Source organism: Myxocyprinus asiaticus, chromosome 28 (assembly GCF_019703515.2).
Source record: "Myxocyprinus asiaticus isolate MX2 ecotype Aquarium Trade chromosome 28, UBuf_Myxa_2, whole genome shotgun sequence".
Taxonomy (NCBI): Eukaryota; Metazoa; Chordata; class Actinopteri; order Cypriniformes; family Catostomidae; genus Myxocyprinus; species Myxocyprinus asiaticus.
The window spans coordinates 2,000,044-2,027,760 of NC_059371.1; the positions used below are offsets into that span (position 1 = coordinate 2,000,044).

The 27,717-nt window shown below is 40.8% G+C and overlaps 1 protein-coding gene across 3 annotated transcripts in view; it reads right to left on the reverse strand.

Moving 5' to 3' along the window:
- Positions 1–27,717, reverse strand: part of LOC127419563 (nuclear pore membrane glycoprotein 210-like) — a 70,229-nt gene that overhangs the window by 26,507 nt on the left and 16,005 nt on the right. For 2 of the 3 annotated variants that reach the window (XM_051661066.1, XM_051661067.1), the window contains exons 5-27: positions 27,022–27,172; positions 25,733–25,865; positions 25,470–25,628; positions 25,191–25,259; positions 23,587–23,693; positions 23,191–23,331; positions 22,947–23,084; positions 22,107–22,262; positions 21,656–21,845; positions 20,961–21,106; positions 20,644–20,862; positions 19,968–20,141; positions 19,545–19,737; positions 19,342–19,448; positions 14,644–14,748; positions 14,455–14,556; positions 13,814–13,942; positions 13,385–13,512; positions 13,166–13,301; positions 12,908–12,970; positions 4,140–4,319; positions 3,976–4,056; positions 511–642 (exon numbers count right to left, since the gene is read on the reverse strand). In XM_051661066.1, the coding sequence (XP_051517026.1) occupies positions 511–642; positions 3,976–4,056; positions 4,140–4,319; positions 12,908–12,970; positions 13,166–13,301; positions 13,385–13,512; positions 13,814–13,942; positions 14,455–14,556; positions 14,644–14,748; positions 19,342–19,448; positions 19,545–19,737; positions 19,968–20,141; positions 20,644–20,862; positions 20,961–21,106; positions 21,656–21,845; positions 22,107–22,262; positions 22,947–23,084; positions 23,191–23,331; positions 23,587–23,693; positions 25,191–25,259; positions 25,470–25,628; positions 25,733–25,865; positions 27,022–27,172 (3,139 nt within the window). Of the gene's footprint in view, positions 1–510; positions 643–3,975; positions 4,057–4,139; positions 4,320–12,907; positions 12,971–13,165; positions 13,302–13,384; positions 13,513–13,813; positions 13,943–14,454; positions 14,557–14,643; positions 14,749–19,341; positions 19,449–19,544; positions 19,738–19,967; positions 20,142–20,643; positions 20,863–20,960; positions 21,107–21,655; positions 21,846–22,106; positions 22,263–22,946; positions 23,085–23,190; positions 23,332–23,586; positions 23,694–25,190; positions 25,260–25,469; positions 25,629–25,732; positions 25,866–27,021; positions 27,173–27,369; positions 27,502–27,717 lie in introns of all 3 variants that reach the window. The other variant, XM_051661068.1, reaches the window with a different exon arrangement.

Below are 27,717 nucleotides of genomic sequence, written 5' to 3' on the forward strand. Positions count from 1 at the left end.
GTTTCAGTCTGATATTAGACCATTGCATGGTACGTGATCTTTTGGCAAGCAATCAACAACACACACTTCAGGTGGAATCGATCACCCAACCTGTGACCAGAATATAAACCTAATTCATGCTAGCGTCATCTTTGATTTTTAATGGGAATGAAAACAAGGCTGTGAGGGATAGACTTACAGTCTCTTCAATGACATGAAGATTATAAAGCTGTTTAAAGCTCCTACATCACATCTGATTTTCCACAACTCATGTTGTCTGGAATTCTTTATTAACTGTATGTTCTTGGACAGATATTTTATCAATGTTTTGTCCGCGGAACGATCCAAAAACACTTTAAACTGCAGTACAGCCCACTTAAGATACCGTAAGTCTATCCCGCACAGCCTCATTCTCATTGCCATTAAACATCAAAGAGGCCGCTAGCGTGAATACAGTCTATTGATTCATAGTTGAAATGAGCACACACATTGTCAGTGAGGCACTGTGCAGATAAGAGAGGGTGTTGTGACCTCTGCGTGTCGTGTGTGCACATCCAGTATGTCTCTCTTCATCACAGACCAGTGGAAGGTCAGACCTGGTACAGCGTTCCCAAAAGAGAAAGGTGTTTGACTGCTGGTCATCCCCATCACATACACTGGCATCTACAACAACACAACAAAGCTTTATGACACACTCAAATAAAAAACTTTTCTCCCCAGTTTGGAATGCCCAATTCCCTCTAAGTCCTCGTGGTGGTGTAGTGACTCGCCTCAATCCGGGTGACGGAGGACAAATCTCTCAGTTGCCTCCGCGTCTGAGACCGTCACTCCGCGCATCTTATCACGTGGCTTGATGAGTGTATTAACGCGGAGACGTGTGGAGGCTTCACGCTATTCTCCGCGGCATCCACGCACAACTCACTACGAACCCCACTGAGAGCAAACCACATTATACAGTGCGTCCGGAAAGTATTCACAGCGCTTCACTTTTTCCACATTTTGTTATGTTACAGCTTTATTCCAAAATGGATTAAATTCATTATTTTCCTCATAATTCTACAAACAATACCCAATAATGACAACATGAAAGAAGTTTGTTTGAAATCTTTGCAAATTTATTAAAAATAAAAAACGAAAAAAAAAAAATCACATGTACTTAAGTATTCACAGCCTTTGCCATAACACTCAAAATTGAGCTCAGGCGCATCCTGTTTCCACTGATCATCCTTGAGATGTTTCTACAACTTGATTGGAGTCCACCTGTGGTAAATTCAGTTGATTGGACATGATTTGGAAAGGCACACACCTGTCTATATAAGGTCCCACAGTTAACAGTGCATGTCAGAGCACAAACCAAGCCATGAAGTCCAAGGAATTGTCTGTAGACCTCCGAGACAGGATCGTATCGAGGGTACAGAACAATTTCTGCAGCATTGAAGGTCCCAATGAGCACAGTGGCCTCCATCATCCCTAAATGGAAGAAGTTTGGAACCACCAGGACTCTTCCTAGAGCTGGCCGCCCGGCCAAACTGAGCGATCGGGGGAGAAGGGCCTTAGTCAGGCAGGTGACCAAGAACCTGATGGTCACTCTGACAGAGCTCCAACATTTCTCTGTAGAGAGAGGAGAACCTTCCAGAAGAACAACCATCTTTGCAGCACTCCACCAATCAGGCCTGTATGGTAGAGTGGCCAGACGAAAGCCACTCCTCAGTAAAAGGCACATGACAGCCCGCCTGGAGTTTGCCAAAAGGCACCTGAAGGACTCTCAGACCATGAGAAACAAAGATTGAACTCTTTGGCCTGAATGGCAAGCATCATGCCTGGAGGAAACCAGGCACCACTCATCACCTGGCCAATACCATCCCTACAGTGAAGCATGGTGGTGGCAGCATCATGCTGTGGGGATGTTTTTCAGCAGTAGGAACTGGGAGACTAGTCAGGATCGAGGGAAAGATGAATGCAGCAATGTACAGAGACATCCTTGATGAAAACCTGCTCCAGAGCGCTCTGGACCTCAGACTGAGGTGAAGGTTCATCATCCAACAGGACAACGACCCTAAGCACACAGCCAAGATTACAAAGGAGTGGCTCCGGGACAACTCTGTGAATGTCCTTGAGTGGCCCAGCCAGAGCCCAGACTTGAACCCGATTGAACATCTCTGGAGAGATCTGAAAATGGCTGTGCACCGACACTCCCCATCCAACCTGATGGAGCTTGAGAGGTCCTGCAAAGAAGAATGGGAGAAACTGCCCAAAAATAGGTGTGCCAAGCTTGTAGCATCATACTCAAAAAGACTTGAGACTGTAATTGGTGCCAAAGGTGCTTCAACAAAGTATTGAGCAAAGGCTGTGAATACTTACGTACATGTGATTTTTTTCGTTTATTATTTTTAATAAATTTGCAAAGATTTCAAACAAACATTTCACGTTGTCATTTTGGGGTATTTTGTTGTAGAATTTTGAGGAAAGTAATGAAATGTAATCCATTTTGGAATAAGGCTGTAACATAACAAAATGTGGAATAAGTGAAGCGCTGTGAATACTTTCCGGATGCACTGTAGCGACCACGAGGAGGTTACCCCATGTGACTCTACCCTCCCTAGCAACCGAGCCAATTTGGTTGCTTAGGAGACCTGGCTGGAGTCACTAAGCACGCCCTGGATTCGAACTCACGACACCAGGGGTGTCAGGTAGACTTCTTTTCTCGCTGAGCTACCCAGACCCCCCACACTCAAATACTGTTAACAGTATTTCACATTCATGTATTCTACATATGAGGGATAAATAGGCATAACTAGTAAAAATTAATGATGCAATTATTTGTTTTGTCAACAATTTTTATACTAATGAAATTCCTCTGAAAATATGCAAAGAATGTTCCTACTCCCTTAAAGATATTAATGAAATAAGTGTCCTGAGATATCTCACTGGTCTCTGTGACAGCTGTAGACTTTGTAAACAGCAAAAAAAAAAAAAAAGTGTCCGCGAATCACGGACATTGTCGCTTTTCACGTCAATCATTTTGCTCATTCTCACAGTGTTGTATTCAAAGCACATCATTGAGGCTATGATTGATAATGTTTGTCAGTTGAGGGTGCTATTGTGCTATTGTTGAATTTGACAGACACAGGAACAAACAATGCTGCTCTTTTGCTCGGTTTTGCTCTCAAAATTATCTTTGGAGGGCGGGGTTTTGATTGAGAGGGTGTGGCTAATTCAACAGCTCAGTCACGTGAATGCTTCAGAACGCTAAAATCGCTTACAGCACCTTTAAGTTCTCCTTCCTGTCATTACAATTCAAATTAAATATACTGTGGGAATGTTCAATTCAAATTCCAACTCTTTAACTGAAAGGGAGCCAATATTTAAAATTTGAATGAAATAAAAAATAACACGTTAAATTAACAATTAATCATGCTCCCTGACGTGCATAAAATGACGTGTTCGATTTTCAGAGTTTATACTACATTTAACAAGACACAATGTCCTAAAGATGCAGCATTTATGATGCTTAACAGTGAGACGCCCAAACGCGTCCATCTGAGGAACGCACATGTACACAGAGTGACAATTTAAAATAGCGCATACGGAACATAAGAACACGTATTGTGAGAACAATACACATTGAAGAACTGAATGCAAAACAGATTGCTGTCAACTGTAGACTTGTTCAATGATATGAGAATAAATCAAACAAGATATTCAGTTCTAAAGCCACTGTTTTTATTGTCTAATCAATTCTTTATTCATCTGCCAAATTGATGCAATTCATTTCAAACTGATTTTCAATCCGTATTATATATATTATGGGCCCTACATATTATCTTTATAAATATTTGAATTATTATGCACTATTTATATGAATTATATTCATTTGGAGGACTTTCTCAGCAAATAATGATGTAAATGAATAATTGCAATTAATTGCCATGTCCTGCAATTAATTAGATGAAAGATTTTAGCAATGGACAGCCCTGATATAAATGTGTGTGTTACCAGTGTTCCCATCTTGATCCTGGTGATGGGGGCTCTGATTCTGATGGCCTTCAGCTGGACCACCTCAACATCCACTCGATCCTGTTAATAACAGTGTTAAACTCATCAACACACTAATCAAATCCGATCAACCTCCACACATCTGTCAGACTGTATGGCATCACCTGTGACACCACCACTAGTTTGCCTGTTTCCGTGTCAACCGCCTGAACCACACCAGTCACGCTCATGTTGCCCACAGACAGGCCCTGGACGTGTCCCAGACTGTTGATGGAGGCGATGTTCTCATCCGACAGAGAGAAGAGGATGTTGGACTGTGGTTGTGGTCCTCCTTCTGATGTGATCTACAAATTACAATTACAACACACAAGTCTGATTCACACATCCGAATGCTTCAGTCAGAAAGAGTGCCAGAGGATGAATCGAACTAAATCTGTCAAAAACATGTAACCCAAAATCAGTCTGCAGAAAGAATAGAAACCTACTTTAGAACTATTGAGAGTTTTTTCATTGTGATATAAATTTTCATGACGATTAAGCACATTTCCCCAGAAAATTCTAAAAACTGTACTAAAAATTGACAAATTATTTGAATTGTACAGTCCTTCTATAAAATACAATTGTAAGTATAAATTGTAGTGGATTTCAACTAAATGACGCAAGTTCAACATATAATCATATTAAATAAATCAATATTTGAAACCAATACATCATCATAATAATCTTTATTAATTAACCAAACTAAAAACTAAAGATGGTGAAAAAAAAAAGGGTGTTTTTTTGGAAATATAGAAAAAAGGTGAAAAGGTGAGAGAGTCGAGATGCAGAAGTAAGAGCTGGTAAAAGATTTGAAAACAGTGACGGAGAGTTGTTTGAGAGGAAAAATTCTTGATGCTCCTTTCTTGGAAATATTTTGTCACATCAGAACTTCAATCCATGCGAATATCTGCCAGAAAAGTCTTTGGATGACTGGAATTATTTTGTGCATAGAGCAGTGAGAAAACAAGTTGAACTCCGAAGAACCAGCGGAATGGCAAACGGGGAATCTCTTTCTACTGCCTTTTTAAACTTTAAGGTGTGCATGTTCCTCCCTTATTCATAAATAAGACATTCATACATGCTCACAAAGACCACACGCAAACATAAAGACCACTTTGGCCATGAACTACGTACCCTTCTGAAGATTGCGTTTTGTTTTGTTTGATTATTTTCTTTATTAGAATCTTTAAGTTAGTTGGATTGTTGAAGCAGGTGCGCAACTGCGCTCGTTTTTTTAACTATTAGGGAATTTGGTTTTTGTTTTTTTGTGTGCAATTACCACTCTAAAAGGAGTTTTTCGTTGTTATTGGTGCATGTTAAAACTAATGGAATAATAATTCTTATTTTTGGTATATCTTGGAGTGTAACTTCTTTTGTTTAAAATTCCTGGTGTGGTCGTACTTTTTTTTTTTTTTTTTAATTAAACGCTTTTATTGATTGCATATATATATATATATATAACAGAATATATGGAATCACAATGTATTATTTACAACCCTTCCTCCCAAATATTAGCCACCCCACCCCATCACCCAACAAAAACAGAGACCCCAGTGGTCAAATACAATTGACAAAGACACACAAACAAACAATAAAACAGAAGAAAATATTTAGAAATACATTTTTAAAAAAGTATATGTTCAAAAACAAAAAGGCTACAACATACAAATTTAAAGCAACACCTCTCCCTCCACTGCCCCTCCCCGAGAGCCCTCAAAAAAGGCCAAATAGCTTCCCCACCTCCTGATGAACATATCCATGTTGCCTCGCCTTCTATATGATAACTCTTCCCAAGCTGCCACCCTGCCCATCTCCTCGCACCACTCACGAAACGAGGGGGCTCAAGCTGACTTCCATCCTCTAAGGATAACCTGTCTGCCCACCATAACACCGGCCAGGATCCAATTCTTCATGTACTTATCTCCTACATCAATGACCGCCCCGTCACCCAAAATACAGAGCCTGGGGCAAAAGGAGATCTGAGTACCCAATACGTTGACCATAAAATTCTGGACCCTCAACCAGAACTCCTGTAATCTAAATGCAGACTTGATGTTTTTAAGAATCCTAGCCCACACTCCCTCCTCCAAAAACAAATGTAAATCTTCCTCCCATAATCTTTTGAGGGAATTTAAAGCTCTGTCCCCCAGACTCTGAATTAGCAGCGAGTAAAACACTGATGCCTCATGACCTTTTCCAAAAGCAGTAATCACCACTCCCAGAGTATCTGCCGCTATAGGGGGGTGTAAACCACTCCCAAAAACAGTGCAGAGTAGGTGGCGCAGCTGTAAATACTTATCAAATTGAGATCTGGGAATCCCAAAATGTTGAACCAAATTTTCAAAAGGTCTCAATACTCCACTCTCATATAGGTCACCGAGTGTAGTAACCCCCCTCACAATCCAATCTGACCAACAGAAAGGTGACTTATTAATACATAGTTTAGGGTTCAGCCATATGCTCGAGGCTACGCTTAAATAAATATCAGAATTAAACACTCTGGACACTTTTGTCCATATTGAGTGTAAATGCAAAATAACGGGGTGTGACTTAACTTCTCTGATTAATTTGATCGAAAGGCTATGCAGAGGCAAGATAGGGGCAAGAGCTTGTCTGAGACTGAATGCATAATAATAAAATAAATTCTTGGGTAGGCCTAACCCACCTTTGTCAATAGGCCTATGTAACTTATTGAAATTTAACCTGGCACGCTTACCATTCCAAATGTAAGGACTTCGCTATGCTATCAAATTGCTTGAAATAAGAGAGGGGGACATCTATAGTGAGAGATTGTAACAGGTAGTTGAATTTTGGAATACAATTCATTTTAATTACATTAACCTTCCCAATCATCGAAAAGTGTAATGAAGCCCACCTGTTCACATCATTCGAAAACCTTTTTATTAAGGGATCAAAATTAACTCTGACTAAATCAGACAAATTTGCTGGGAATAAAATCCCCAAATACTTAATGCCCTGTTTGGGCCACTGGAAGGCGCCCGGCTGGAAGGCCGTTACTGGACAGTACGCTGTCAGAGCCAAAGCTTCGGATTTAGACCAATTGACTTTGTATCCTGAGAACTTGGAAAAGGAATTAATAATTCTGTGGAGACAAGGCATAGATCTAGTGGGGTCGGAGACGAATAATAAAATATCATCTGCGTAAAGCAGAAGCTTATGTGCCACACCTCCCGCAATCACCACTGGAAAATCATCCTCCTTTCTTATCGCGGCTGCTAATGGTTCCAGGGCAAGACAGAACAATAATGGGGAAAGAGGGCAGCCCTGCCGAGTGCCCCTATCCAGAGTAAAATAATCTGAAATTAGTCCATTTGTTTGTACCGCTGCTACAGGGTGTCTATAAAGTAACTTAATCCAACCAATAAATGTACTCTCGAACCCATACATTTCCAAAATCTTAAAAAGATAATCCCATTCTACCATATCAAACACCTTTGCGGCGTCAAGTGAGATGGTAACGACCGGAGACTGATCATTCGCTACTGACCACATGATATTGATGAGACGCCTAATGTTATCAGAAGAGCTACGGCCCCGAATAAACCCCACCTGATCTATATATATATAGTGATGTCATAACTTTACATAATCGGTTAGCCAAAATTTTTGACAACATTTTTACATCTAGTTGTATCAGGGAGATTGGACGGTAACTCTTACACTCGCTTGGATCTTTGTCCTTTTTAAGAATCAGACTGATCTGGGCTTGTGTCATGGTTGGAGGAAGCTTTCCATTCTTTAATGATCCAGTATAAACTTCTAACAAAAGTGGAGCCAGTTCTGTAGCATAGGATCTAAAAAATTCTGCGGGCAAAACCATCTGGCCCCGGAGCATTGCCAGTAGGTAGGGACTTAATTACCTTGTCAAGCTCCTCCAAGGTTACCTCAGAATCAAGAGCCATTTTTTGCTAAGTCTTCAGTTTAGGAAGATCTAATGGTTCCACAAAGTTTCTAATATCTTCATCAGTAGATGAAAACATGGAACTATAAAAGCATTATTAATATCAATGGCTGAGGTAAAAATTTCACCACCAGCAGATTTCACTGAGGGAATGGTAGAAAAAGACTCTCTCTGCTTTATATATCTAGCCAAAAGCTTCCCTGCTTTGTCCCCCGACTCAAAGTATGACTGTCTTGCCCTGAATAACCAAAACTCCACTTTCTGCGACAAAACAGTATTATATCTATATTTCAATCGGGTCAATTATCTGAGGCCATCAGATGACATACGGCGCTTCAGCTCTGCCTCTGCACTTTTAATATTTCCTTCCAACTCCACGAGTTCTCGTGCTTTGGATTTTTTGATGAATGAGGCATACTGTATGATCCGACCCCTAAGAACCCTCTTAAGTGCCTCCCAAGCCATGCCCACAGAGGATACTGAGGACCAATTGGTCTCCATATAAACACTGATTTCAGTCTTTAACATTTGTTGGAAATCAGGATTTTGCAAAAGGAATACATTAAAGCGCCAACTATATGATTTATTTTTCTCTATATGTGGCAACACCTCTAAACTCACCAGGGCGTGATCCGAGACTAAAATGTTTCCAACTGAGCAAGCAACAACAGATGAAATGAGGGATTTGGATAAAAAGAAAAAAAAAAATCTATTCTAGAATAAATCTTATGGACTGATGAAAAAAAAAAATGTATAGTCTCTAACAGATGGGTTCAAACGTCTCCAAATATCTGCAAGACCAAGATTTTTACACATCCTGAGAAGCGTCAATGTTGCTCTAGGGGGCTTACACACTTTTGCTTCACTATGATCAAGGACTGAGTCCATCAAAAGATTAAAGTCTCCTCCCAAAATTATATCATGAGGGGTGCCAGCGGCTTGCAACATCCCTTCAAGATCTATAAAAAAGCCCTGATCATCAGCGTTAGCATCAGGTGCGTAAATATTAGCCAAAATCAGACATTGCCCCTGAATTTCTGCTAAAACAACAATGACTCTTCCTTATTTATCATTAAACTGTTTGAGAAATTTGAATTGTAAATGTTTATTTACCAATATAATGACTCCCTTTCTCTTACTTGAGCCAGCACTAAAGAAAACATGTCGACCTCATATCTTCCCAAATTTTTCAGCTTCCTGCAGGGAAAGATGTGTTTCTTGAAGAAACACTATATCATATTTCTTACGTTTAAGAAATGAAATAACCTTACTTCTTTTTATGGGGTGCCCCAACCCATTCACATTCCACGTGGAGATAGTACATTCATACCAACATTCGACATTATAATAGAAAAAATTTATTGTGTGCCAAAAACAAAATTATGAAGACCACATTTCAACATTAATGCAACAATAAAACCCCAAACTTCCCCCTGAACAAAACAAACAGAAAAAAGAAAAACGTGTGCATTAACCCCATGCACGAAAGCGCCAACCAGCGTCCATCCCTCTAAACTCAAACAGTCCATGTATGCCTACGAGAGCCCCCGCGACAACTTTGCCATCGGATTGCTCAATTTTGCCGCACAAATTTGTATGGCAAGATTACATAACATCAAATATTTTGTAAAACAATCCCCAGCCAATAGGCAGAATAAACACAAAGAACGTGTAGACTCATTCACAGAACTGTACCAAAGGTGTGTTCCTTCACAAAACAAATTCCAGCCGATATAAAGCCATTCAGTTTCCTCGGTCAGACAAATGAATCTTCAGTGAGCCAGCTGATGAGTGCAGCAGATGACATAATCATTACAATGTCCCACGAAAATACTCCACAAATCATACTCCAGCCAACAGGAGGCATAAGCACAAGGAACTGACAGATTCATCCATAACTGTCCCAAAGTAATTTTATTTAACAAAACAAGCTCCAACCGCTAGGCGGAACCAGCGCAAAAGGAAACGAAACACGCATCCCGGTTCCTCGGATGGTCAAGAGTCAATTCACTCGGAGGCCGCATAAAGGTATATCCCATGATTTACACAGTCCGCCAACTTTATAAAAGACATCCTTTGTGTGGGCATGTAGATATTTTGCGGTCATCCATTCATTGTAAAAGTGATCTTCCATCAATGCAAAAGTTTTTTTAAGGAAAAGTGTTAATCGACAAAACAAAAACTCCAGCCACTCGGTGGAGCCAACGCAAAAGGAAACAAAAATGGCCCCCAGCTTCCTCCGAAAGCCAGAGTATGTATAGTGAGTCAATCCACTCACAAGAAAAACACCCAATGGTTACTCACCCATCATTTCAATACAAGACATTGCCTGATTGGGACATGTAGTATTTACTTTGCTGCCGTCCTTGGTGTTTATTCTCAGTCTGGCTGGAAACATCAGAGCAAAAGTGATCTTCTGCTGATGTAAGAGTTTCTTGCATTCCTTAAACCGATTGCGTTTCTCTCGTTGAGTTCGCAAAGTCCGGGAACAAGAAAATATTTTAATTCTTCCAAGAAAGCTTTCCTTTGCTCTTCGCCTGGCGCAACACGAGATCTTTATCGGATGATTTCAAAAATTTGGCCAGAATCGATCAGGGCCTTCCTCCCTCAGCAGATCTGTGAGCTGGGACTCTGTGATCTCGCTCGATTTCCAGCTTGTGGCCTGTTTTGTCGAGCAGACTCGGGAAAAACTCGTCTAGGAATTTCACCATATCTCTGCCCTCCTCATGCTCAGGAATTCCAACAATTTGAATGTTATTCCTGCGGCTTCTATTCTCAAGATCTTCAAGCTTTTCAAGAACACATTCCAAATCAACTTTGGTCGCGGGCGGATTAGCGGCTAATTCCCTCTCTGATGACTCCAAATAATCGATTCGATTAGTCACTCTTGTGACTAGCTCAGATAATTTTTTTCATCGCCGTAATCGAATCGACGTATTACAACGAGATCCTCCAAGTCCGCAAGTACCTTCGTCAACATCACCGACATGTTGGACAGTTGACGCTGGATTCCTTCTCCCGCCGCGCCATCCAAATCGAGTCCCCGGTCCACAGGCCTGTCTGGGCTTTCATCTTGATCCCGTAAGTGTCTTTTAATGTCTCCAGAGCCCGAGGATTTTGACTTCTTTGCCATGTTTACCTCAAACAGTAAATGAGTAACTGGGTGTATTCAACGGATTATATCATGAAAATTAAAAAAATTAGCAAAGTGCGCAGAGCTGTATCTCACACGGCTGCCCTTCGCATGACGTCACCGTACTCGGGGTCATACTTTCTTAATTTATCTGGTAGTTTGTTTAAACTGCCGTCCAACCTGAACATTATTATTATCATCAGGTAGACCACCACTACATCATAATTCTAGCATTTGTTCTATTGAATTTAATTTATGACAATTCTATTTAAAAAAAAAAAAAAAAAATCATTGCATCCAGACAGGATGATTTTTCTTTCTGTATTACAGTAATGAAAAATACATTTTGGAGAATCTGGAGTGAAAATGTGCTTAATTGTCATGAAAATGATGTCACAGTGGAAAAAATAAAAATGTTAATAGTTCTAATTTAATATATAAATATAATTTCTTATTTTCTTCATTTGATTTTGGGGTGAAATATAGTCTCTGCATCAGACAGCACGCCCACAGTTTACAACCATTTGATATTTTTACATATTGCACACAAAATCTTTAAAAACTCTCTTGATCTAGTAAGTGCTAATCTGATTGGCTGGTTTTAAGCAACTTCTGCGAGTTAGGGCACATAGGCTTTTTATATCAGTCTGCCAGGAAATGGTAGATTTATACAGTCATTTATACATTTATAAGTATTTTGGACTTCAACAAGCAGAGCTTTACATTCTGCTTTGTTTTCTTCTGTATGACTTTTGAAATAGTCTTCACTCATTTTCTGTACTATACTATACTTTTAGCCTCTACACACTTCACAAATTTTTCTATACAAATGTTCATAGAGACTGCAGTGCCATTATTTCAATAATGTTTTCCCACTATTATTGTGGGTTATATTTTTCCTCAGATAACCCCACACCTAAACAGCACATAGGAGCTATACGTACTGTGTTTGATCGCTTTAAGGCCCCAGCACACTTACAGTGAAGTTCTTCTTCGTTCAGAGGTAAAAAGAAGTTCAAACAACTGAGCAACGACATATTGTTTCTGAACATTCAGACATCGTTTACACCATTGTGGGAGGCATTTAGAGGAGCATTTAAATATGAGGATGCACAAGACTACATGTAAAACATCAACTAATATGACATTAAAATGTGTTATCAATGAAGGAAAATTATGTAGATATATTGAAGCAACATCAAGACATCAGCCAGGAAGTTAAAGCTTGTCGCAAATGGGTCTTCCAAATGGATAATAACCCCAAGCATACCTCCAAAGTTGTGGCAAAATGGCTTAAGGACAACAAAGTCAAGGTACTGGAGTGGCCATCACAAAGCCTTGACCTCAATCTGATAGAAGTTTGTGGGCAGAACTGAAAAAGCATTTGCGAGCAGGGAGGCCTACAAACCTGACTCAGTTACACCAGTTCTGTCTGGAGGAAAATTCCAGCAACTTTTTGTGAGAAGCTTGTGGAAGGCTACCCAAAATGTTTGACCCAAGTTAAACAATTTAAAGGCAATGCTAACAAATACTAACAAAGTGTATGTAAACTTCTGACCCACTGGGAATGTGATGAAAGAAATAAAAGCTGAAATAAATAATTCTCTCTACTATTATTCTGACATTTCACATTCTTAAAATAAAGTAGTGATCCTAACTGACCTAAGACAGGGAATGTTTTCTACGATTAAAATGTCAGGAATTGTGAAAAACTGAGTTTAAATGTATTTGGCTAAGGTGCATGTAAACTTCTGATTTCAACTGTACCTTTAGCTGAGAAAGGTCTGACTACGCAAGTGAAATGAGACTCTTGTGAGATTCACCCTGGAATATATTACCTGTATCATTGCCCCAATTATTAGAGTGACTTTCCTGGGCAGCATTCTGAAGGGGGGAAATACCTACAAATCATAGAAGAAAAAAAAAAAACATCTATTAATACTGCATTTGTATGCAAACACATGATCACAAACACATTGACGGCATGAGGTTTCTGTAAATAATCCTAAATCCGAACTATAAACAAACAGCAGTCTGAAAGAAATAAAATCTCTGTTACGCAGAACAAGCGCCATGAATGCATGGAAGAGGCTTACTTCAATCTGTTGTGGTGCAGAGGAGATTTTTCGTCCATTTTTGTCTATGACCACAGCAGACACACTGGTCTGACCAATCACTAGCCCTTTCACCAGGAATGTGGCCGTATCGTCCTCTGATGAATCTGACAGAGCTCTGACAAACCAGACAACCTCATGAGCTCTCACAGACAGCGGAGGAATGAGTTGAGAAGATCTGATAGAAACACAGTTACTCACTGCAGAGAGATGATGGATGAAGCTGCCCTCAGTTTGAGGTTCATCACAGAGAAATATTTGGACAGGAAGGGCTTCTTGTTGCTGTCCAAAACTCGAACAAACGCTTTCACCGACTTGCCGATCTCCACCTGAAACGAATCGTGTCATTATCTGAATTTCATCTTTGATAATTGAATGAAAACATCAAGCACATCATAGAAAGAGTTCCAAATGAAGTCATTCTAAACTTCTCATTTCAGTGACTTGTGAAATTATTCTTAAAAGAAAAATACATATACATAAAATGAGTTTTTGTACAACATTGTATTTCTCAAAATTAAGCTCTTTCAACTTTAGTTGACAAATGGCTCTAGTTACTTTTTAGTAATCCATTTCTGATTGAATTAATTTAACAGATCTTATTTTAGTCTTCGATTGGGTGTCACTCACCTTGTCGACCACCCGCACATAAACCTCCAGAATATCAGAGATGTGGACTGTAGCTGTGGTGGGGGACAGAAACGTCAAGCAGAGGTCATGAACCATGACCTGCAAGACCCCTGCCTGTACTGGGACCACCTGAGGTACACGAAAACCACTTTACATCCCACTATCATTTAACAGAAGTGCGCAGGGAAAACTGCAGAGTCTGCAGTCATTTGCAGAGTTCATTAACAGACTAAAAAGTCCAGTAATGTCATTGAACACTATAGTAAAACTAAGTGGCCATTTTGATTGGCTATCTGCCTCATTTGGCATTTGTGCAGTAACTGAAATTTGCCTGTGCTATTGTGTATAAAAGAAAAATAAGGATACATCGTATATTGTATTATATGCATCTGAGTTATGCACATTATTGGGAAACTGAATTAAAACAAAGTTTATTTTGATCAATTTAGTTTTGAATTTGAATTTTGAATGCATTTCTGAGGAGGTTCAGACTCTCTCGCTTCAGGCCACCACTGGTAAAAACACTGAATTTTCTCTTTTCATCAAACGGAGACAAAATTGCCAACACTGAAGAATAAATGAGAAATACTGGCAAAAACAAGTCAAGTGTGGACCTTGAGGAATATGTGGTTGAATGTCACCTGAGCAATTCCCTGAGACTCTTGGAACGAGACATCAGCGATTCCCCCGACACTTGTGTTGACATAGAAATAACCTGAACCCTCTCTCAGAGTCAGATCAGCCTGCAGAGATACAAACACATCACGGGTTAAGCAGAGTGTAAGCTGAGGGAGAGCAGAGTAACCAATGGAGTGAGTGTGAGGTGTTACCGTCACATCAGGGTGGTTGTATATGGTGATGGTGTCAGGGGTCACTCGCACATCCTCCACTAGCAGCAGCTCCAGTGTGGAGGAGATGGCAGTCATTGGCTCAAACTAACACACAACCACACACACAAATCAATCACTCCATTTCATATTGAAGCTCAATAAAAACTGAATATGTCTGAGTAAGATCATTTTTCCATGGGCGTAGCAACCATTACAACTGGGGGAGGGGGGACATGTCCCGCTTTCTTTTGGGAAAATGAAACATTATATTTTAAAAGTTTGTGTTGCCAAATTGAAGCCTCTACCAGCTGGTGGCTTCAACAGTAAACTGAACCAATCAATGTGCATTTGTGCAAGAGGGAAACATTAATTTACCTTGGCCAGTGCCCACTCCTTTTCTTGGAGAACAACGTCAAAGTCAGGTTTATTGTCACTTTTTCAATGAACACAGCAAATCAACTTGTTTTTGGCCGAAGGTGTCACACATGCAGACTGCTTTGCTGAGATCTCACTCTCTTTAGTCGGAGGTATATGACACACTTGCCGATTCAGACAAACATACCAACTCACCGCAACTCTCTCTCTGACTACGTCACGTGGAGCTAGCTGAAATAACAGGAGTACCACGTGACCATAAACAATTCTAATAGAGTGATTTACTATGTGATTCATGGATTAACTTCACCTTTTAAATTGCGTGATTGTGTATTTTTCCTCTCGAGGCTTACCGTAGAACACGCATATCCATACGCAGCAGCTTTTCAGTGATTTAAAGGTGCACGCAGTAATTTTTTCCTCATTAAAAAAGTTTTATTCCTAAAGAAATGAACTGTAATTTTGAAACATAAGTATGAAATCATGAGCACTCACATGAGATGAGGACTCTAGTCAAATCAGTAACCTTATAAAAGCTGTTTTACTCTACATGGGGCAGGGGTCCCCTCATGGGGGCTGCCATGTTAGAATCACATGACCAGCTGAATATTGTTCACTTAATCTCAGTAACTGTCTTGTTATTGGACACTTTCACTCATGGATTAAATCATGGCTGATTGTGAATAGTGAATTTCTACAATGGTGTCTGTAACTCAAAACTATTGATTTTGAATGATGCTGCATCCACACCACTAGGTGTCACTGTAAGTCCAAGATCACACGAACAAAAAGTTACTGAGTGCACCTTTAAGAAATTACGTTCATTAAAAACAGACTGTTGTGTCTCCGCTTTCTGATTTCATTTTAGTGAAGGAAAAAAATGCTTGGTGACAGAATCACTACAATCAACGTTTGTGATGATATGCAGCTGAGAGTGATGAAAACGTTCAGATCAGCTTGACGTCAGATCTTCAGTAAATAAAGATTTTATCCTGTCATGTTTTCCTGTTGCTGAAGCCATAAACTCAGCAGGTAGCCCCAACGGTCAAGTGATTAACTACCTCCCGTTGGCTCTATCTCTCACCTAATGGCTGGCAATTATGTTAATGAAGTTCACACCTGAAAATTGTGGCACGCCGTGTCAGCCCCAAAATGGGTAATTCAGACAATGATGCACGGCTACAGGCTTCAGTTTGCCACAAAATACCCGCGTTTTGAGAGCTATGCTCATTTTTTGGAACAGGAAATTTCCTCTCAGAGAAAGGCACATCAGCATTGCATCACTGGAAAAGCACAGAGTTTTATTTGCACAGGACGCCTCTAGGGACGGTTATGTTACGGAAAGTGGTAACAACAGAACAGTGTATGGGATGTAGCCGAATGAACTACGCTCAGCTCACATAAGTCATCTAGCGTTCCTAACTGTATGGAAGGCCCTAAGACATTTTCTGCCCCACCTTCAGGGGCATCATGTGCCAGTGTGCTGTGACAATACCACAGCCATAGCGCACATGAATCGCCAAGGATGGATGTGCTCCTGTCAGCTTGCAAGCCCACAAGCTTTTGGTATGGAGCAGCCAGCACCTCCTGTCATTACGTGCAACCCACCCAGGTATTCTGAACTTGGGCGCAGATCTCCTGACAAGGGGGAACCCTCTCTATGGAGAGTGGCTACTCCTTCCTCAAATAGTGTGCATGTTGTGGGAGAGATTTGCTCGAGCATCCGTCAATCTCTCAGCCTCATGTGAAAACACCCACTGTCCTATGTTCTTCTCGCAAAGGGACAAGGAAGCTCCCCTCGGTGTAGACGCACTAGCTCACCCATGGCCCAATATACTGCTCTATGCCTTTCTTCCAATAAGCTTGATTTTTCCCCACTCTAGCCAGAATGAGAGAGCAGAGCCTGACACTGATTCTCATAGCACCCAGATGGCCCAACGCACCATGACTGGCAGAGATAATTCCTCTCCTTTATGCTCAGCCATGCCTCTTCCGTTGCACACCTCAGACCTCTTGTCTCGGGCGAACAGAGAAATAGACCATCCTCGCCCAGACAGGGTGGCACTATGGGCTTGGCCCGTGAGAAATGTAACCTGAACACATTGGGGCTTCGTCCTGGGTTGGCTGCCACTATACAGAATGCCAGGGCCTTGTCCACAAGGTTTTTGCATGATTGTAAGTGGCGGGTATTTGAGAACTGGTGCAACTCACGCCTCCTACATGCTTTCTACAGGACCTTTTGGACAAAGGCAAATCCTTTTCTACCATTAAGATTTACCCTGCAGCTGTTTATGGACACCGCATTGGCTTTAATGACGCAGCAGTGGGGCAGCATACTTTCATTTGTAGCACATGTAGGGTGCTTGCCGTTCCTTGCCAGTTACTAGAAAGCTTGTTCCTGAGTGTGACCTCTCCATGGTGCTGGAAGCCTCGTCACAGCAGCCTTTCGATCCCTTGGAGAATATTTCTTTAAATTGTTGTCTTACAAGACAGTTATGCTCCTGGCACTGGCATCAGCCAAGCATGCCAGTGATCTGTTCATTCCTCGTGCACAAAATTTTCACTGGTATTTCAGAGAACTGGGGTTACAGAATAGGTAGCCTATCGTTCTCTGGTTTGGGTGCAGCTATGTTATGTTCTGTTATTGGTATAGCTGTGGCGGACCTGTTTTTAGAAATACAAAACAAGTTTTCACTTGAACGCTCCATCTCGTGAGTCGGGGCTGCATGAAATGCTGCTCTCTTGCCCTATCATAAACTTGCACGGGAAAGCAACAGTCGGTTAACAGTTTCACTAAATAATATATTACATTTTGGTTCGTTTCTCACCAAATTTTTAATCATATGCTTTTTTGAACAAGGCATGAATCTCATGGAATAATTTATTAGACTTCTGAATTATACTGAATTTTATACTTTTGAAGCTTGAAGAGGTGGTCACCATAAACTGCCTTTCTATGACATCACCGAGCACAACATTTGTTCACAATTTCTCCCTTTTGTGTTAAGAAAAAGAAATAAAGTCATATAGGATTATAACAACACAGGGGTGAGTAAACAATGACTGCATTTTCATTTTGGGGGGAACTATCTCTTTAATGTGTGCCATTCCAAAAAATGGTAGCTTCCTTGTATACTGTAGACAGCAAAGGCAGCTCACTAGGGTTAAGAACAGAGCTATCATTTTGAACTGTCAGCATTTCAGCTTCTTGTAGAGGTTTGCTTTGTTGTTGGTAACAGTAACCATAGAGATGTGTGTGGTTTGAGAATATAAATCACTTCCTGCTGAGGAAATGAAACTGTTCTTGAGCTCATGTTCACTAGAAATGGCAGTTCAGCCACTTCCTGCACACTTGATTCTGTCACTTTAGAGTTCACTTTAAAACAGGGATTTGAACTATGCGGTTCGCTGTCGGACACCAAAGTTCAGAAAACCACGTTTATACCAAACAAACAAACTGAACTTTCATCAAACAGATTGAGGTCCTGGCTAAAAGCTGTAGTGTGAAAACACCCTAACAAAACTGTCAGATCGGCCCTATTTACACCCAGATAGTATCTGGATATTCTTTAGCCGGTATGCATTTACACCTTGCAGTCAAAAATGCATCTTCACTGTGATGGGATAGCGGAAAGCAAAGTTATCAAAATAAAAATTTTACATTGATAAACAATTCAAATGCTTTCCATCACCTTCATCAGTCAGGGTTTTTCCTTCATTGAACATGTTTTGGCGGCCACCAAAGCTAAATTTCAGGTCCCCGAAGCAAATTTAATGATATTCAGCTCACATTTGGCACTTTGTAAGTGCCAAGTATACTTCTCATCTGAAACACCTGTAAGTGCAGCCTGGTTTCACGCGAGTGTCACGCGTGATAAGAAAACACAAGACGCGAGCGAAAGGGATTTGAGGAGAGAGACGAGATATTCCAAGTGTATTCCAATACAATAATTCATGGGATATTGTTCAGTGTTTGGCTGACATGACTGCAAGATAAGTGTCTGTTGTGTTTTTCACATTGTGATGGCAGAATAAACAGAAAAGGGCAAGAACACAGAACACAGTGCTTTAACAATTGATAACTGTTACTTACATAGTTGTTTCTGGATAACGAAAAAGCATTTACACCTTCTTTGAATGTGGTCAGAATCCATCCCTGACCACCTCCGAATGTGGTTTCAGTGATCCGATCACAATGCATCCTGGGTGCATTTACACCTGGCATTTAATGTGATCAAGTGCAATCCGAAAGTGATCCGATCACTGAAAACGCATGTTAATGCAAGGTGTAAATGGGGCCATTGATCCTTCAGAGGAACCTACCCCACTGGAAACCGCTGCTGCCTGCAGGTGAGATGTCTGATAGCCCACTGCCATCACTGTGATGGCTGCAACGCCTGATTCATGATGCACAAGAACCGTCTGACGACCTGCACAGAGTTCAGCATATCACATCACATACATTTACACACACACACACAGAAACTCCTTGTTATTTACAGTCTGGAATATTCATTAAAAGGTACCGTGAAGTTTCTTCTGTTTGCTGTCGTCCTCGTGTAAGTGCAACTGCATGGGCATTGTCAGCTCAATACTCGCCAGCGACACTTTAGATGACTCCCAGATGATGCTCAAAGAGCTGAAGTTATCAAACCTCCTGCCCTGCTGATCAAATGCAGTCACGTCCAGCTCTGGGTTGTGATAGTTAGAAACCGGCACCTACAAACCAAAAATACAAACACTACCGAAACTCACATTTAGATATTAAGGAATTCTCCTCATTGGCGCCCCCCACCCCAGCCTAGGCAAGATCCCTATTGGTGCCCCTGTCGGGTTGAGGGGTTCATGGTGGTGCCCTGCTGATTGCCATTTCCCCAGCTGGTGGGGCTGGGGATTGCCTAGTTTGCCTATGCCTAGAAACAGCTCTGTATGTGAGTTAAAGTGCTCACCACTTGTTTGTTGTGCTGCAGCAGTGGGCAGGACACGTCCAGCTGTGGATTTGTGTAGACGGGGGTCAACATAAAGCGTGATGGAGGTGCACACACGAACTTCACAACTGCTGGCTCCACTGCAGGGAACAGGTTCGTCACGGTGGGCTGGTTACCAACAGTCACTGCTAACACCTGTCAATACACAAACATTTCACTGACAATCTCAAACATATCTGTCAGCACACATTCCCACTGGATCATTTTAACAGGATGTAAAGTCTGACAGCACTTTGAGAATATGGGACACAAAATCTAATTTATACCTGGAAATTAGGGCTGTCAATTTAACTTAATAAATAAGTGTAATTATTAAAATGTATAAAAATAATGCATTAATAAAAGAGCAATCAATCATGCAGCCTGACTGTATGTTAATTCCATAATAAGGAATTTTCCCTCCATTGGAGAAATTCAAGTTTGAAGCAACACCTTCATGTTCACAGTCAGCTCAGCCTCAGTTTACAGAGATCAGGTAGAGCTGTTCACACAGGATGCATTCCCGCATTCAAAACAACCGGACAGAGTTAGATTCATGGTGTGAGACACCTGTAGTCTCCATTTGTAGAGCTGACCTGCTGTAAAATGCAGAAGAGAAGCATGTTCACTGGTGGTCTCAGACTTTGCCATCACATACCTGTTCTCCCAGAGCTCGACAGGTGGCTCGGAGCAGATGTGTGGAGTATGCTCGTGAGGCGGGTCCGTACAGTGACAGTGCAACGCTGGTGTGGTCTTCAGCCGTCAGGTTTCTGAAGAACTTGGAAGGTTCTAGGACCCAGGGTCTGGGGCCACCTTCAAAGGTCATGTCTTTAGAGGAGCCCAACGTCACCACGGCAACAGACACAGGGTCTATCGACTGACAGAGGAAATAAATGACACTATGTAAACATCACTGCTCATTTCTTCTCCAGCAGAACTTCTGAACGTGATGATCACGCATCTAAAATAACTCACCTTCAGAGGAGGGTAGGCAGCAATGGTGATCTTTGCACTGAGGTGAACGTTGCTGTGGGTGTAGCTAACCTGCAAGTTAGTGTAACCGGGTGTCAAGGCCTTAACCCGAACGCCGCTGCAGTGACCCTGACCAGGAGCCAGCCGACCTGAACAAGCAAACACAATACTACAATAGCACAAATTATACACAGCCTTCTGACAGGCTATTTTTTTCCAGTCCAGCCCAACATCATTGACTCAACCAATGGTGCGAGATGGGGCGGGACTATCTATTTGATCAACAGACGGGGGCTGTATTCGGAGAGCTGTTTGAAAACAATGTTGTTGTTGTTTTTATTCTATTTGGTGGCGCAGACATTACACACTTCAACTTTAAAAAAAGGACCCAAAAGTATAATAAAATAGTCCAAGTGTTTCATGCAGCATTTCTCTGAAGAGAACCCACCCGAAATTGATGTCATTCAGTGAACATCTTGACGTCTGTTGCATGTTCACGATTGCTATGATAGAAGCTCATTCACAGTGGTAGGCATGTTTACACAAACTTTTGCTTTTTTTTTTTAAGCACTAAACGACGCAAATTCTCGATGAACACGAGCCACTGAAAGAGAAAGTCATACAGGTTAAGAAAGACTTGAGGGTGAGTGAATGTAGAGTTTTGGCTGAACTGTTCCTTCAATCTCAGCTCAACTCACCGTCCAGCAGCTGAAATATGCCATGACTCTCCATGTCCACCTGCATGTGAAAGTGTGAGCAGTCACTGAGCGTCACCCTCTCTCCACTCAATTGACCGAAGATCCGCAGCGGCAGATCCAGATTCAAACCCACACGAGCCTCCACAGCGCAGGGACTGAACTCCATCCCCACCGGCTCGATCACATACACCTGCACCACAAAAAGTTACATGAGAACAGCTGCATAGTCAACGTTATCTTTCCATTGTCAACAAAAATGTTGCATTTCTGCTGATATTTCTCCAACACTCTGGTTAGGCTTTGTTCTTAACATCTAATAAGCAAAAGTATTAAACTTCTACAATTAATGAAACTGAACCGCTGAATGTACAGACTCCACACTTCAAACTTTGTCTTGTAGATAAATCTCGATAAAAAAACTGAGCTTCTTAAATCATGAGTGTAGCATCACCTTCATGTCTCCGTAGTGCAGTGAGTTTCTCATGTCATGAGCGAAGATCACACTGACTCCAACATCACTGACAGTGGTCATCACTCCTTTCACTGTAACCGTGGCAACGGCCAAGTTAGTGGACGACCAGCTGAAGTTTCCACTACCACCAGTCGCCTGAAACAGAGACGACATCAAATGAAAGGAGGCATTTTCCAATAAACACAAGACTAAATTACAAAAAAATGTGGCAAAAATATTCAGCTTACAAGTTATATTTCCCTTGATTTTTCATTGTTTTGTCTCATATTTCATCTCAAGCATGCTCTTCACTCACACTTTTGTCCACTTGTTTAACAAGTACACTAACTTCTGAAAAACTGTGTGGTGGAAATGATGCCACAACTGTGCAACAGTCATAGTTTTTGAAAAATGTATACAAATAATTTTCACACAATAAATTTTAAAAAGGTTCATGTTTATTTCACTCTTTTTTTTAAATGATCACAGTTTTAAATATGAAATCATTTGGATTTTTATATAGTTTAATATTAAAAGTTGAGGTCTGGGACAAGGCTAAAAAAAGTCATATCTATACATAAAAGGCATTTAAGAAGTACCAAAAATACAAAATGAAGGCCTGCTAAAAAGTGTCCAGTTCAATTTTAATGAGACCTTCATATAGCAAAACCATTTTTTTTTTTAAATGTTTGTTTTAATAATCAACCCCTGGGAACTCCTTCACCGGAGCTCTCACAACAAATATGGCACCTTCAGCCTTGTCGCATCAGTTTGGACATCGATGACTTCAAACGTTACTGGTTCATGACTATTCCATAATAATAATAAAAAACACATTACCTTGATTGTATACTGGTACGCTCCCTCTTTAGGTTGCCATGGAAATGTGAGGATGGCGGGTGTGAGGATTATGGGGTTGTAGATCTCCACGTCCTGTTCATTACGCACAGGAACAGAGAGCGCATGGACACTTCCTGTCTAAAGACACAAGAACTGCAGTTACAATAACATACAACAACGGCAAACAAACTACATGGAGCACAGCATGAGAGAGCTTCAGAAGAAACATTTCACAAAAACCTACTTGATCAACAACGGCTTTGAGTGTGGCATCAATGACGGTTTGACCATTTTTCAAAGCTTTCACATGATGGTGAGATCCATTGAGAGAAGATTCCAGAAGCTCAAAGTACTCCACTGGGAATGTTGTTTCTATACGGATATTCTGCCAAAACAAGACAACTCTCACTGAAAAAATACCACTCAGTCAGACAAAGAGTGTAGCTGAAGTAATATAATGCGCAAGATGGTGTATTATAAGTGGCAGCTCTCTCATCAATGGTGTAGCTGTAGTCTCCCAAAAAAGTGTGTAAATACTCAGAAACATCTGATGAACTTTCCAGATCCTCAGCTCACATACTGAAGAGTGGAAGAGTAAAAAACCAAACGCACACACTTTACACTTCAACATCCAACTTACATCAGACAGATGAATCTTGTGACCTGATTTATCAAACACTTCAATGAAGATCTCATATGTTCTCCCCGTCTCAAGAACCCAGCGGTCCTCAGGATGAATCTTAAATGCTAGTGAACAAAAGAGACAAGAGCTTTACACTACACTAAAATCAAGAGAGCGCAACAAGGCCCGATCACTTTTTCAGCCATCTTGGTTCCGGAACAATTTTTCCCATTCATATTTTTCCATAGGGAATTCAGAAAACCCTTCATTAAAGACAACCAGCTCCGAGGTCAATCACAACATTATGCAAAAAAATATGTACAAATCACACATAAAAGTCAAAGGTACAAGACTGTGTACTTAATGTCATTAATAAGGGAATAAACTACAATCCCATGAAGCATTGTCAATGACAGTCAAATGAAAAATGATAGAAATATATGCTACTATTGATTTTTAAGTTGTTGAGAAGTATAGAAACAATATAGTTTACGTTCATTGCTAAATAAAAAACAGGCACTCCTTGTTTGCTGCACTTCTCTGATTGGCTTATGTTTCCTCAATATCATGGGTAGTGTAGTTATGCAGCATAAATTCTGTTATTAAACACCGTTTTTTAAAACTGAAGTTGAATTAACGCAGACTGATAGGTTTAACAGAAACATACACTGATTACGTTTATATGGACACCAGAAAGCCATTTATTGGGAGAAAGCTGCTTAAGGCTCGAAACCGGTGTGTGGGTTTACATGAGCTGTGTTCGCGGCTGTCTCTTTACTCCCGTACACATGCGGCTCCGTCAGTAAGCAGCTTTCTCCACAGCAACACAATTTCCCTGCAACACTTGTGTAAATAACAAACATGGCATCCGAGGAAGACTTCACTTTATTTCCAGATAGTTCAGAATTGTTGCTGTGTTTGTTTCCTTCACTTTCTTTCGCGACCTGCGCGGAATTACACTGCAATCTTACGTAAAACTCCGGGACAGTCGATTTTTTACACTGGTGTGTATAAATGGGTATAATTTATAGTATATGTGATTTTCCCACTGTACTCCCAGAAATGTTGAATTCTTTCCGCTGTGTTTGCTTGTTGTTGGGCTCCATCCTATGACGTTTGTTATTCCGGTCCGTCACGCACACTTCAAACACCCATCAGAATGGCACTTATGTGTTTACATGAGCACAATAAGCTGTGTTCTCCGGGAGAAACCTGAGTGTGTCAAACATCTTTCTCTTAATCCTTTAAACGGCATAAGGAAATCAGTGTTCTTGTTTACATGATGTTTCAGAACGCCACTTTCTGCTAAAACCCTGAGCAAACTGTTTTCTTAAGTGCACGTAAATGTGGTCACTATTGATTAACAACCTCAGAGGTTTAAAGGTTTATGCTACTGTTAAAAAACAATTCCCTCATGGAAAATGAATGGGATTATTACTTCTGGAACCAAATTTTTGCACTCTTTTATATTCAGAAAATGCTATCAATTAACATGAAAGATTTAGTTATCCAACAACTTGCACTGCATACGTGCATCCATGCCACACATCAAAACATACAAAAGAACTATACTGGTCTAAGGCTGCCTATATGTAAAGCAGTAAAATAATGATGACACTAACCCAAGTATCCGGGCTCCACCACATATATAGTGCTGTTGGGCAGACGAGAAATTCCCTGCATCCCAAGACCTTGTTGATCAGAATTAAGGAATGCGCCATCATTTCTACAACATCAAAATGTGCAATTAAAATATTCAAACACTAATCTGTGGGCCTAAATTCCCCAAAGCCCAACTTGTGTTTTGTTTGAGAAACAGATTATTCAGTGGGTTCATGGGATGTTGAAGTCACTGAACTGAGAAAGTGCCAGTATTGTCTGATGTTTGATATGAAGGATACTCTTGTGGTCCAGAAGGATGTTGGTGTGTCCGTGTTGAACTGCAAACACAGTTGAGCTGCTCTGGTCTAAGTTTGCCACCGGAACATGTGGGTCTCCATCAGCAGAGATGACACTGTTCTGCAGGTGAAGCTCATACTGATCACACGGCATGGGCAGCTCTGAAAGAGAGGATGACAGTCAAAAAAAAAAAAAAACTGTTTGCATGCTACGCACAAAAAAGGGCTCTTCTTTTAGTCAACAGTTCAAGTACTGAACGCTTTACCCGTGATCTTTCCTTGACGGATTTTCTGAACTTTGTATTTGATGGAGGTTCCAGCAAGCAAATAAACATCATACGCAGGACTCAAGAGGATGTTTTCAAGAATCAACAATCTGACCTCTGCAGCACCAACATCCTGAAAAACACATTCAATCATTCCATTATTTCGGTACAACACATCCAACAGGACCAACGTGGTCTCATGACAACTCGTAATAACTTGTACAACATGACGAAATACAATATCTTATGACTTTTATTCCCATGGAGACCAACCAATCAACAAACAGAATGTAAAAAAAGTGCCAGCGCCAGTCGTCGTCCTCCATGTTGCCTAATGCAGCACAAAAAAATGTATTATTTTTTTTTCCCCTTTTCTCCCCAATTTGGAATGCCCAATTCCCAATGCGCTCTAAGTCCTCGTGGTGGCGTAGTGACTCGCCTCAATCTGGGTGGCAGAGGATGAATCTTAGTTTCCTCCACGTCTGAGACCGTCAATCTTATCATGTGGCTTGTTGAGCGCATTACCGCGGAGACGTAGCGCGTGTGGAGGCTTCACACTATTCTCCAAGGCATCCATGCACAACTCATCACGCGTCCCACCGAGAGCGAGAACCACATTATAGCCACCACAAGGAGGTTACCCCATGTGACTCTACCCTCCCTAGCAACCGGGCCAATTTGGTTGCTTAGGAGACCTGGCTGGAGTCACTCAGCATGCCCTGGATTCGAACTTTCGACTCCAGGTGTGGTAGTCAGTGTCTTTACTCGTTGAGCTACCCAGGCCCCCAACAGAATGTTACATTGATACAACACAGGCATTGAATTTTAGCGAGCCTCCTTTCCAACACTTTAGTTTAAGAAAGGAAACCTCAGTGAACAAATTTGGTTGCTCACTCTATATTTATGCAATACAAATGACTGATGTATGTCAATGACCTGTAATTCGCTTCCCTCGTCTCGTTTCAAACCACAATGTTATCTTTCTTCTGTGGTTTACAAAAGTTAATATCCTATTAAACTCATAGTTAGGTTTAGGTTAGGAGTTAAACTTCATTAAAGGTTGAAAATCTTAACATAATTCGCTGGTTTGTATATTTTTCTTTATAGAAGTAAAATTCGTCCTTTTTGTGAGAACCAACTTGTACCATATCGCCATATTGCAATAATTATTAGGACTCATGAGAACAGGACAATGGAAATACGTTTTCCATCTATGCCAGCACTATTGCTAATAAACTGTAAGGCAGACAAAAAGATCTTTCATCGTGTAAGAACAGGTGATTTGGGACCTTATAGAGAGCTTCTTGTATTTTGGCTTTGAGTTTGGCGTGGCCGGTTTTGATTCCTGAAACGAGGATGATGTCTCCCTGATGTCCCACTCGCTCCATCTCAGAGATATAAGCTGGAGGAGTGTATGCTGACTCCGCAAACCTCAGAACCCTGCACAGAAACACATCAATGCTCCATAAAACTTGTCACAGTTTACACACGTTTACACTGAAATTCACATTCATTTGTTGAAAAGAAAATCTGTTCTTAAAATATTGCATTTTTTGTAACAAATTGTAAATATTCAAACATGAGGAGACTGGACAAAACAAACAAAAAAGGCAAATACTAAAATGTCTTTGCGTTACCTGTTATTGGTGCACATTTCTGATTCCATTCCAATTCACAAGCTCTCAATTCGGTTTTGATTTTGATGATTTGATACGGTTCTGATTCATTTGGGTATATTTTAGTTATAATGATGTCCATTTTGCTTACATCTGAAAGAAATTCTCCTCAGCTAAAGCTGGTAACTATACAGGGGACCTTCAAACTTGGTACATTACAAAAACATACATTTCCAAACTATGTAGTTCAACTGCTGTTTATTTAACAGATATAATAATTAACAAAACCAAAACGGAAATAAACAATCGATCTTTGGGATTTCAGGATCGTTCGAATGAAGATAGCCACTAATGGTAACACTGATATTT